We start from the raw sequence: 13,570 nt of genomic DNA, 5'->3' as shown, positions 1-13,570 counted from the left end.
GCGTAGCCATTTTGTATATTTTTTAGTACCCTTGAATATGAGGTAATAGCTTCCTAGGCAGGCAGGAAGCGAGAAAGGCGGTCTCCGCATCGAGTGTCGGAGGTGTAAGGTTTGTATGCGGGTGGTGGAACTGGTGTGAAGGTGGCAGCAGTAGTTAAGATGGATATGGTATCGTGAGTCACACTGTCGAACTCGACACTTTGACAGGTTATTGGAGTTGCTGGGCTGGCTGCGGTGCTCTGGGGCTTGCTGCAGTCAGTGAGGCTGCTGTGGAGGGGTGGAGAAGGCAGGCTTGTAGTTTTGGCGGTACCCTTGATGTCTTTACAAAAGCAGTGTTGACACCAATGAGTCTTTTGTGTTTGTGGTTGGGGTTGTACACCACTTTGATGTCAGCAACTTAAAATCTTGATTAGATTTAAGATTGTAATCGGTGCCAGCATTGAAGAGACCCAAGGCATCAAAGAGGAGATCCTTGATCATTTGCCTTGATGAGGTAGAGAGGCCAGAGGAGCTGAGCCAGGCTTGTTCGCAATTCTTGATAGGCCAACAGAGTTGAAGCAATTTCCTTCTGTGTTAGAAGGGGTGTTCGTCTGTTTGCCTTGGAGAGTACAGCCAGTGACTTTCCCAGGGTCGGTGGGATCAGCATTAGTGTAGCACTGTCTGATAGTATTCGCCTAGAGTCCTCGTGGGCCCGTTTAAATGCTATCTGCATCGAGGATTTGGATGGTGGAGTGGCGGTGTTCATTTGGACTGATCTCTGTGAGATCAAAGAAATGTTGCTAGACAGAGGTCTTGGATGAGGTTGATAAGCACAGTCATCATGCTTCTTCATGCATCATGGTGCTTTCAATGCTCGTAAGACATTGAGCTCTTAGAGGCCACTGAGCCTTTCGATCGAGCTACTGGTGGTGCCGGCCTGGAGGGGCTGAAGAAGTTGAAGGCTCCGAGGATTGCTGGTACAGCAGAGCCTTGAGGCATGCTGCTGTTCTTTCTTGCCTGGGATGTGAATGCCTGGCAATGGCGGCAAGACCCAACAACGTGGCCTTCTCCCAGACAAAGGAAACACTTTGCATGACCATCTGAGTCTGGATTCTCCGAGGCACATTGGGAGCACCATTTGAAGCATGTTGACAACATTCTCAATGGAGTTTTAAAGAGAGCTGCACGGTGAAAAAAAAGAAACTAGGGGTCGTACGGCCAGGGCGCCTTTTATGCCATGAGAGGAGTTGACAGAGTTACTGCCAAAAAGTGCATAGATTCAGCTTGGGAAGCTTTCTGTTGAAGCCTATGCAGGCACAGTCGTGCCATATGTGTGCATTCATAGAGACCACAAAGAAAAAATAAGTTTGTTTGACCCCAATGCTATGGAATCATAGTTTGGTGAAGCACCAGCACTCTATAGCAGAATTGGTTAGAAAGTACAACTGTCAAAATAGTTAAAGTGGTGTCATACTGCTTTTAATTCTACAGTGTAGGTGCACCTGAGTGGGTCTTCCCTGTGTCACTTCTGTTTCGGAAGCACATTCAAGAGAACTTAACATGCATGGAAAGATGTATGTTAACTTGATAGCCTTTCATTAAAATTAATCAATAGCACTTTTAAATAGCTTGAATGCAGACTGGCCCATAATTAGCACTAAGAAAAGAGAGAGTTTTTACTGAAAAAGGAAAGGGAAATAGCACTCTCCTTTATATTTGTAGTTCTTGTTGGAGAAATCATTCTCGTGAAATGTATTAAGTTACCAAGATGGCATTCCTCTTATTGTTTTAAAGATAAACATGTAAAAAGTATGTAAATATTTTTGAAATCTAGCGTAAATTCAGCATGAACTATCAGTGTGTGGGTTCTTTCTTACCTTTGACCCAATGAGGGTGTACAGCCACTGGATTGTTTCATTGTGATTTATTACACCATTCATCCCATCCACATACAGCATAATTTGTCCCAGGGCTAAGGATATAAAGAAGATAGAGGAAGTTAGCTAAATTCAGTTGCTTACTATGTTAGTCATATTATGAATACTTGGGTCTCAGACATGAATGAGAAATGACAAAGTATTTTAAATTACAACAGATGGCAATCCAAATACTTTGAATAACTTGTCTAGTTGGAATGTAGGTTTATGTGAAATGTACTTTTAATACAATCCCAATGATTACAGTTGCCAACCCTTTTAATAAAATAAATTTGGTATCTAAACATGGCCAGTGTGTGCATGTATTCATGTTTCTGTGGAAAGCCCACAGCTTTCTTCAAGGGGAGCCAGTGTACCATGGTCATAGAGGAGGTGAATTTACTCTCAGATATACAGCTGTTTCCTTGCAAATGTTCTGGGTCATATGGGAGTATTTCTTGTATTAAATCTCTTCTGGGAGCAGGATCCAGTCCCTGGATTGCTCATGAGTAAACCAGGACAGCAATGAGAAAAGTGGCCATAAACCTCTGAAAGGATTTATCGGCCACACAACAATGGATCCACTAATCATACCTGGCTTTTTATAAGGCAGGCCATGACGTGTAAATTTTTGTGTATGGGACAGTCTACATCTTTGTCAATGGCAAATCCAAAGCTACCTTTTCATCATTGGATTACAATTCCTATCGGTACATCCAGTGGTAAGAAATAAGAGTTATTATGCAAAATTTTCTGCACAACTGCTTTTTTATGGCTCTAATCTATCATGTGCTGCTCTTTAAAAGCTAATGAAGAAAAAACAAAGAAAATAGCTCCCCCCGCAATTCAGGGCATAAAAAGCAGTGTTTCCTTTTATATTTTCTTACTTGTCCCTCCATAGCTTTGTATCAATTAAACAAAACCGGCAAATAAAAGGAAGAGATCATTTGGTGATACACTGTTTGTCTAAAGCCCTTTCACATCACACCCTTTTTGATACCAGGTGAATGTCATTTTACTCTTCCAGATATCTATATCTATATCTATATATATAATAAAAGTCAAAGTTTGTATGCGGCGGATGTGTGGCGGTGTATGTGCCGGCTTTCTGATTGGCCAGCCTGAAAGTTCCAAGATTCTGACTGGCTGCTGCTGTGGTGCTATTTGCATATGATCCCTGATTGGCCTGCTTCAACAGGAGCCCCTGGTGGAGAAAAGGGTTCATGACAGAAACAGGGACATGACAGAAGGAAATTTGCATATGGTCTCTGATTGGCCAGCCTCAATTCCAAGATGACAAAGAGAGGAAAGGAAAGGCCTTAGGCTCTGTCAGAAAATTACCAATACAGACCAGACTTGGCACACAGAGCACACAAGACCCACTCTACAGCCTACTGCAGTTTGGAGGAGGATGAACCATGGATGATCGGACTTGCAGTACCATCACTCACATTCTGAGACCGCGGTTAACCTCATCCAATGACTGATCAGGACCAAACTTGGCACATAGACCTCTCATGACCCACTTTACGTCCTGGTGTGGTTTGGCTGGGGATGGACCATGGATTATGGGACATGCAGTACCTTTGCTCAATTCTTGAGACCACTGCAACCCTCATCCAATTAGCGATAAAGATCGAACTTGGCACACTGAGTCTCCATGATGCACTCTACATCCTGGTGCAGTTTGGAGGAGGATGCACCATGGACGATGGGACTTGAAATACCTGCACTCCCTTCCTAAGACCATTACAACTGCCAACAATGATGGGTCAGGACCACAATTTACACAGAGAGCCTGCATGACCCATTCTACATCCTGGTGCGGTTTGGAAGAATTTGTCAATGGATGATGGGACTTGCAGTCACTTCACTCACTTCCTGAGACCACTGAGACCCTCGCCAATGACTGATCAAGACCAAACTTGGCACACAGAGTCTCCATGACCCATTCTACATCCTGGTGCACTTTCGAGGAGGACAGACTATGGATGATGGGACTTCAAGTACCTCCACTCCCTTCCCAAGATTGCTGCAACCCTCATTAATGACCAATCTAGACCAAACTTGGCACACAGAGCCCCCATGACCCACTCTACATCCTGCTGCAGTTTTGGAGGAGGGTTGACCATGGATTATGGGACTTGCAGTACGTTAACTCACTTACTGAAACCACTGTGACCCTAATCCAATGACTGATCAAGACCAAACTTAGCACACAGAGCCCCCATGACCCACTCTACATCTTGGTGCAGTTTGGAGGAGGACAGACCGTGGATGATGGGACTTCAAGTACCTCCACTCCCTTCCCAAGATTGCTGCAACCCTCATCCAATGACCAATCTTGACCAAACTTAGCACACAGAGCCCCCATGACCCACTCTACATCCTGCTGCAGTTTGGACTTTGGATGATGGGACTTGCATTACCTTCACTCACTTACTGAAACCACTACCACCCTCATCCAATGGCTGATAAAGACCAAACTTGGCACACAGAGCCCCCATGACCCACTCTATATCCTGCTGCTGTTTGGAGAAGGGTGGACCATGGATGATGACACTTCAAGTACCTTCACTCACTTCCTGAAAACATTATCCGATGACCAATAAAGACCATTACCCACTTTCTCTAATAACCCGGGCAGCGCCAGGTCCACAAGCTAGTATATAATAAAAGTCATTGTTTGTATGTATGTATGTGGAGGAAGGGCGGAAGTGTATGTGGCAGCTTTCTGATTGGCTCTCACTTTCACAGGCCACAGAGACTTGCACGAGCAACTGACCTGGACCAAACTTGGCACATATAACCCTCGTGAACCCCTTTACGTCCTGGTGCTGTTTGGGGGAGGTGGACAACGTATTATGGTATTTGTTGTACTTTCAAACGGCTTAGTTCCCAGGGAGCACTGTGGCCCCCAACAAAGACCGATAAAGACCAAAATTTGCTCCCTGAGACTCACTCTACATCCTACTGTGGTTTGGAGGATGGCAGACAATGGATGATGATATTTGTAGTACTTTCCAGCACTTCGGTTTCCAGAGACCACTCCGGTCCCCAACAATGACCAATAAATACCAAACTTGGCACACAGAGCACCCATGACCCATTCTACATCCTACTGCAGTTTGGAGGAGGATGGACCATGGATGATGGGACTTGAAGTAACTTCACTCACTTCCTGAGACCGCTGCAAACCTCATCCAATGACTGATCAAGACCAAAATTGGCATGCAGAGTCCCCATCACCCACTCTCCATCCTGGCGCAGTTTGGAGGAGGATGGACCACAGATGATAGGTCTCGCAGTACCTTCACTAACTCACTAAGAGCACTGCGAGCCATATAAATAACTGATAAAGACCAAACTTGATGGACAATTCCTTTCTCAAATAACCTGGGCAGCGCCAGGTCCCCAAGCTAGTTTTTAATAAATTATTTTAGTGCTTTTACAATCTCTGAACCTTTGTTTTGCTTAATCTTAATCTTTATTTAGATGTTACAGGATTTTTATATTTTACAGTGTTTTTTAATTTATGGTTTTATATTCTGCTATCTCCAGTTTTACTTTAAAAAAAAACATCAAAAGGGCTCATTTAAAGCACCTGGCAATTCTACCAATACAATCATAATTTCTAAATCATACTCTCATGCTCCATAAATGTTTATATTGTTTATTTATTCAGTCGCTTCCGACTCTTCATGACCTCATGGACTAGACCACACCAGAGTTTCCTGTTGGCAGTCCCCACCCCCAGCTCCTTCAAGGTCGAGTCAGTCACTTAGAATCATAGTTGGAAGAGACCTCATGGGCCATCCCTTGTCAAGAAGCAGGAAAATCGCATTTAAAGCACCCGGACAGATGGCCATCCAGCCTCTGTTTAAAAGCTTCCAAAGAAAGAACCTCCACCACAGAGAGTTTCACTGCTGAACAGCTCTCACAGTCAGGAAGTTCTTCCTAATGTTCAGGTGGGATCTCCTTTCTTGAATTTTGAGCCATTGTTCCATGTACTAGTCTCCAGGGCAGCAGAAAACAAGCTTGCTCTTTCCTCCCCATGACTTCCTCCCACATATTTATACATGGCTATCATGTCTCCTCTCAACCTTCTCTTCTTCAGGCTAAACATGCCCAGCTCCTTAAGCCGCTCCTCATAGGGCTTGTTCTTTGCCTTTAATATTCTTCTCTTCAATGAGCAGTTGGGCTTTATTCCCTGGATTATGGACTGGTTTAATCTTCTTGTTGTCCACTCTCCAAATTTTCCTCCAACACCTCTAACAAATGTTTATAACCATTATAAATTTCCAACAACACAATTTTGCTATTAAACAATGTAATTTAAACATTTCAGTAGAAAAGGATCCAAAATAATTTATTATAGTCAGAGGTGGTGCAGGACAGGAGAAGAACTGTTTATTCTAAGTGGAAGTTCTACATATTATTCTCAAAAAGTCTATGAAAGGAAGCAGTACAATATTGTGTCCAAAGGGTGAGAAGAATGTGGCCCTTCAGAAGATGTCTTTGGACTACAACAACCACATTTCTCAATGCCTTACAAAATTCTACAAAACCATGACAGACCATCCATCCAGTAGCTGAAGCTGAACTGAAAGTGGGGTATGTGACATGGCAACAGTCTTAAACCTGAAATCAGATGGACCAAAATGGCTAAAAAGAGGTCCCATGCATTACAATGGCTTAAAGACTGGACTGAAAGTCTGACAATATGTTGTGAAAGGAATTGAAGTAAGAGGTTCATGCAAGGAAGCTTTCAAATCCAATGAGCAGAAACAGTTCTGTAAGGCGGAATTAATTAACATTCATTGAAATAAAAGGAAACTTGGTTTTGTGCATGAAAAAACACTTTCAATATTCAGATGCACACAAAAAGCCCTACACACATTTCTGGACTGGGAGCCAGTTCTAAACTTTGTAAAAAAAGAAAAAAGAAAGAAGGAAAAGTTTTTATATATTGCTTCATAATTTAACCTGTTAGAATCTCCCCTAGACCGCCCCTAGAAGCCCTCTCCGACCCCATAAGAATCGGTCTCCTTGGTTCACTGAGGAGCTCTGTGCGATGAAACGGGAAAAGAGACAGCTAGAGGTCGTGTGGCGGGAACTCTGTGATGGGGAATCGGAATCAGCTTATAAGAATTTTAGAGAGCTTTATGAGCATGCTATCACCAAGGCCAAAAAATCTTATTATGTTTCCTTGATAGCGTCTGTGAGCTCACACCCAGCACAATTATTTAAGATTATTAGATCCCTGACAACAATCCCTTCTGTCCCAAACAATAATGATCTGGCCCCTTCTGCTGAGGTTTTCCAGAGCTACTTCGCAGACAAGATCTCGCTTCTCCGCCGGGATCTCCCTGCCACGATTGATACAGTAAGTGAACTTGAGACTCCGTGGCCACTCGTTGGGCACATCCTCGACCGGTTTACCCCGCTGGATGCAGAGGCTGTCGATAGGATCCTGACTGCAACTAGGCCGACCACCTGCTCCCTTGATCCATGTCCCTCTTGGCTAGTAAAATCTTGCCTGGAGGGATTACGTGAACCTCTGTTGAATATAATAAATAGTTCCCTTGAGCAAGGAGTTTTTCCCAGAAGATTTAAAAGAGGCGATGGTATCTCCGCTGCGGAAAAAAACCAGACTTAGATCGTTCGGTTCCCTCTAGCTACCGCCCAGTCTCAAACCTTCCGTTTCTGGGCAAGGTGGTTGAAAGGGCAGCAGCGGAACAGTTGCAGCAGTTCCTTAATGAAACAGCTGGACTTGATCCCTTCCAGTCCGGCTTCCGTAGGGGGCACGGGATGGAGACTGTACTAGTTGCCATCACAGATCAGCTTCGCTGCCAGATGGATCAAGGCGGATAAGCGCTGCTTGTGTTATTGGACCTCACAGCAGCATTTGATACGGTCGATCACAATCTATTGACCCAACGCCTAGCCATGACTGGGGTTAGGAGGATACCCCTTAAATGGGTGTCCTCCTTCCTCCAGAATCGGGGACAGCGTGTGGTGAGGGGAGGGATGGTTTCTGAGAGATCTCCGCTAACTTGCGGGAACCCGCATGGAGCTATTCTCTCTCCTCTATTGTTTAACATCTATATGCGACCGCTTGCCCGACTAGTGCGGAGCTTTGGGCTTGAGTGCCACCAGTACGCTGATGACACTCAGTTCATTCTGAGGATGGAGGGCCGGCCGGACTCTGTACCCGAGAATTTCCCTCAGTGCCTTGAGGCCGTTACTGGATGGTTGCGTGCCAGCAGGTTGAGGGTGAACCCAGCGAAGACGGAGATCCTTTGGCTGAGCAGTCCAGGTGGGAGGGAGATCCAGCTGCCTACCCTGGATGGAGAGACACTACGTCCGTCACCTTCTGTAAAAAGTCTTGGTGTCTTATTGGACTCTCTGCTCACAATGGAGGCCCAGGTGTCTGCTGTGAGCAGATCTGCATTTTTCCATCTACGTCAGGCTAGGCGACTGGCTCCCTACCTATCTAGGAACAACCTGGCTACGGTGATCCAGGAGACGGTCATCTCGAGGCTTGACTACTGTAACGCCCTCTACATTGGCCTTCCTTTGTCAGTGATCCGGAAACTGAAGCTGGTGCAAAAGGCGGCGGCTCGTCTTCTCGCTGGGGTGCCGGCGAGTTGTCGTATCACCCCAATTCTACAACAGCTGCACTGGCTACCGATTGAGTACCAGATTGCTTTCAAGGTGCTGGTATTAACCTTTAGGGCCTTATATGGTCTGGGGCCGGCGTACCCGAGGGCCCGCTTATCCCCCTACCAACCCCAGAGATTACTTCGCTCCGAAAACCAGAATTTGTTTGAAGTCTCCAACATCCGGACTTATAATCTGTCCTCTACTAGGCAGAGAGCCTTCTCAATTCTAGCCCCTTATTTATGGAATGCCTTGCCAATTGAAACCCGATCTATCCGAGACCTACTTGCTTTTCGAAAATCCTGTAAAACCTTTCTCTTCCGACAAGCTTTCGATGGATGAATAACTCGGGACTATGTCTGTTCTTGTTTTTATTGTATTTTAAAGTTAATTGTATTGTTTTAATCTACTGTTGTAAACAGCTCCGAGCCAAATTGGGAGCAGCGGTATACAAGTCAAATAAATAAATAAATAAATAAATAATCTGTGTATGGAGGGTGAAAATCTCTCAGAGATAACAACGAAGGAACTCTAGTTAACAATTCTTAGTACTATGCTGAAGGAGGCATGGTAAACCCCTTTTGAACGTCTTTTCCACAAACCCTGATGATGAGAGAATGAAAAATGAAACAAGAGATAGTGCTAGAAGATGAGACTTCCAGATTCAAGAAGCTACTGGAGAACAGGAGAGGATAACTATGAGCAGTGCTGTGACTAGTGATGCAACTAGACATGCTGAGAGAACATTCAGATGGAAATGCGCTCAGAGGTGAAATAAAAGTCTGAAGTTGTAAAGACATAATAAGAACATGGAATGTGAAAAGCTAAACATAGTAAAAGGAGAATTGGAACATATGAGCATGTCATGACTTCCTTTCCTGGTGTTGTGGGGAACCATGGAAGTAGGTCATGCTTTGGCCAGTAGCACACCTGATGCAAGAACTGACCAGGACAAAGTGTTTCCATGAAAATGGGGTGGGCACAGTCAAGGGGGGGGGGCAGGGTGAAGGATATGAGGATGTGAGAGGATAACAACTTTCAGATGAAACTTTGCCTTGCAACTGTATTGTATGCTTTGAAAAATAGAAGGAAATTTAACCTTCCAGCCTCCCTGTGAGGTAATTTTGTCTTTAGAGAGCTGCAGGCCAGAACATTGCAATACTTGGGGTTTATGAACTACAGTCAGTATTTTACTCAGGAATAGATGGTGTTTTTACTCAGGAAATGAAAATCTAATGATAAAATGGGGTGTCATCAATAGTGAGGCAAGATATAAAAGGAGTGAATCGATATAATGCAAAATTTGAGTGAATTGTATCAAGAAGACTTCAATGAACTCTTATCAAAGAACTATAATGATGTTTATGCTGCAAGGACAGAAGAAGAAAAAGGAGGAGGAGGAGGAGGAGGAGGAGGAGGAGGAGGAGGAGGCAGAGGCAACTTAACAATTCTATAGTGGAGTCCAGGAGGAAATCAAAAACACACCCAAACAAAACTTGGTGTAATCATAAGCAAGTGGAATACAGAAAATAAGAATCAAGAGCGGAATAAACAATTTTAGGAAAATTTGACCTAGGATCAATATATTCAGCAGAAGAGCAACTGATTTTATTTTCACAAGGCCAACATTTTACTCATTATGAACATATTCTTCAAAGAATCAGGGAGTCCAGTGTATACACAGACATCACCTGATGGACACTATGGGTAATATCAACCATTGTGATGCCACAAGGTATCTTATTTGGTATTGTCCTATGAAGCAGCTCAACAATGCTATACTGCTTGAGTAAACTTGTCAGTTGATTCAGTCATTTGGGTTGCTCACATTAGTAGCCAACAGAATGCCATCCACTAGCAACCAATTTTTAGCAGACAGATTCTACAGGCCAATGGATACTCCACCAGAGAAACCAGAAGAGCTACAAGACCAAGAATAAGCAACAAGAGTAAAGACAAGGATCCAAAAGTGTTCTTAGCATACATCAAGGGAACTACTGACCGCTTAGGGAACCTAAGGGACGCCACGGATAACTCGGTGGCTCGCTGTGAAGCATTTGCTCGATTTTTCGCGGATAAAATTGAGCGGATTTGGTCGGGTTTTGATGTCATGTTAACGGCAGTCTCTGGGGATGTAATGAGAGCATCTGCTTGTCAGTTTTGTTGGATTCTTTTCAATTGGTTCAGCTTGAGGATGTGGACAGGATCCTTGGAGAGGTGCGACCTACCACATGCATCCTACACTCCTGCCCATCCTGGCTGATAAAAGAAGCCAGAGGGGGTTTGGCAGAGTGGGAGAAGGTGATGGTTAATGCCTCCCTACAGGAAGGAAAGTTTACAGCAAGCTTAAAACAAGCTATCATAAAACCGCTGTTGAAGAAACCATCACTGGATCCCACTCAATTCGACAACTATCGGCCAGTCTCCAATCTCCCCTACTTGGGCAAAGTCATGGAACATGTGGTGGCAACACAACTCCAGGGGTTTCTGGTAGACACTGATTATCTAGATCCGGCACTGGATGAGAGCTAACAAATTGAAATTGAATCCAGACAAGACAGAGATCCTACTGGTCAGTCGTAAGGCCGAACAGGGCATAGGGTTACAGCCTGTGTTAGACGGGGTTACACTCCCCCTGAAGACACAGGTTCGCAGCTTGGGAGTCAACCTGGATTCATCGCTGAGCCTGGAACCCCAGGTCTCAGCGGTGGCTGGGAGAGCTTTCGCACAATTAAAACGTGTGTGCCAGCTGCGCCCGTACCTTGGGAAGTCAGATCTGGCCACGGTGGTCCACACTCTTGTTACATCCCGGTTGGATTACTGCAACGCGCTCTACGTTGGGTTGCCTTTGAAGACTGCTCGGAAACTCCAACTAGTCCAGCGAGAGGCAGCCAGATTGCTCACCGGAGCAGCATACAGGGAGCATACTACCCCCCTGCTATGTCAGCTCCACTGGCTGCCGATCCAATTCCGAGCACAATTCAAAGTGCTGGTTTTGACCTACAAAACCCTATACGGTTCTGGCCCAGTGTATTTGTCCGAACGGATCTCCCTCTACGTCCCACCTCGGTGTTTAAGATCTTCTGGGGAGGCCCTGCTCTCGACCCCGCCGCTATCACAAGTGAGGCTGGCGGGGACGAGGAGCAGGGCATTCTCAGTGGTGGCCCCTCACCTGTGGAATGCACTCCCCGGGGAGATTAGATCAGCGACTTCCCTTTTATCGTTCAGAAAAAAACTGAAGACCTGGATTTGGGACCAAGCTTTTGGACATTCTGGAAGCTAAAGGAAAGACCCGACGATAAACAGGAACTGACGGAATGGAATGGATGTACGGAACTCTGAACACTGAGCATGAGACTGTTTACTAGGTATTGATGTTTTTAATCTGTTAATTGTTTAAATTGCTTTTATGTATGTTTGTATAACTGATATAGGCATTGTATAGCCTTCGTTTGTAAGCCGCCCTGAGTCCCCCCTCGGGGGTGAGAAGGGCGGGGTAGAAGTAACTGAAATAAATAAATAAACCTGATGAAGAAACACAACCTACAAACTATCCACTAAGAAAATCCAATAAAGGACAAGTCCTCTCACCTCTACAGGAGTCTACCGTTTACATGCAGCTGTGGACAAGTCTATATAGGGACCACCAAACGAAGTGACCAAACACAAATCAAGGAACATGAAAGGCACTGCAGACTAATTCAATCTGAGAAGTCAACCATGGCAGGGCACCTGATGAACCAACTTGGACAGAGCATTTCAGAACACAGAAATGCTGAACCACACTAACAACTACTATGTCAGATTACACAGAAAAGCCATTCACAAGCATGTGGACAATTTCAACATGAAAGATGAAACCATGAAAATATGTGTTGCTGACTTGTAACAAATAGCCAACACCTGTAAGGAAAAGGTCCGCAAGGCTAAAGCAAAAACGAGTTCAGGCTTACTAGGGATATTAAAAACAACAAAAAGTGTGTCAGGATCCAGTTTCCAGGCCCGCAGTTTTGGCGCTGAAAACTAGGGTCCTGACATAAGACATTGATAAGAACTCTGCAGCTGTCGACCTTGGAAGACAACAGCTTACAGTGTGGCGGGAATATTGCGCCGGGTTTCAATTTGGTGGGAATTGTACTTTCAAGTGAGGGGGAGTGTATATAAGGAGCGACCAGCGACTGCTGGTCAATCTCAGTTTTTCACATGTCTATGTATCCAGTAGTAAAGATTCTCTTTGACACCAGAGTGCAGTCCCGTGTCTTCATTGGAAACAGCTGTTGTGAGCTGACATTTAAGCCGAGATTGCCGCACTATGTCGCATTCACGGTGAGGTACCACTATGCATGAAGAAGACGTTTTGAAGGAGGAGGAGAATCCCATCCTCGGAGCAGAAGGGGGTGAGCAGTGATCCCCTTTTGAGGAACCAGAAGTGGAGCTCGAAAGGGTAATGGCTTTGGCATCGTCTACTGCTTATGCCCGGCCCAATGGGGTAACCCAGAAACAAGTGAAGGGGCCGGTAGATGTCGTGAGGGGAAGCAGCGACCTGGATTTCCCCTCCTCCCAGAGAATGGAGTATCTGGAGCGGAAAGTGATGGCCATGGAAACCACCCTCGTTGTTATGACAAGAGTGATGGAACGCTTGGCTCCTCTGGTGGAGGAAGTACAGCCCCAGACGGAGTCGCTATGGAGCGCAAGCGAAAGGGGCGATCGGGAAACCGGAGCCCGTCCTAAAACCCAGACGAGCTGAAGGCGAGGAGTGGAGAGCGACAAGGAGGGGGAGAGGCCGCGGGGAGCCACACTCACCCACCAAACTACACCCCTGGTGCCCCTGGCCGGAGCCGGGCGTGGCACAGGGCTACGAGGATTGCCCCCGGAGCAACAAGGGCTCCAGGGAGGGCCACCGCATGCAGATGCCCGAGAGGTACAACCACTAGTTCCCCAGCAGAGAAGGGGGGAATGAAGAATCGAGTTCAGAGAAGAAGCTGAGGAACTAGATTTCTTCCTAACCATGG

The 13,570-nt window shown here is 45.4% G+C and overlaps 1 protein-coding gene across 10 annotated transcripts in view; it reads right to left on the bottom strand.

Moving 5' to 3' along the window:
* FHOD3 (formin homology 2 domain containing 3) overlaps nucleotides 1-13,570 on the bottom strand; it is a 496,353-nt gene that overhangs the window by 273,255 nt on the left and 209,528 nt on the right. For all 10 annotated transcript variants that reach the window (XM_060781410.2, XM_060781412.2, XM_060781413.2 and 7 more), the window contains exon 6: nucleotides 1,857-1,951. In XM_060781410.2, the coding sequence (XP_060637393.2) occupies nucleotides 1,857-1,951 (95 nt within the window). The remainder of the gene's footprint in view (nucleotides 1-1,856; nucleotides 1,952-13,570) is intronic.

This window comes from Anolis sagrei, chromosome 6 (assembly GCF_037176765.1).
Source record: "Anolis sagrei isolate rAnoSag1 chromosome 6, rAnoSag1.mat, whole genome shotgun sequence".
NCBI lineage: Eukaryota > Metazoa > Chordata > Lepidosauria > Squamata > Dactyloidae > Anolis > Anolis sagrei.
This window is presented reverse-complemented; position numbering and strand designations above follow the sequence as displayed.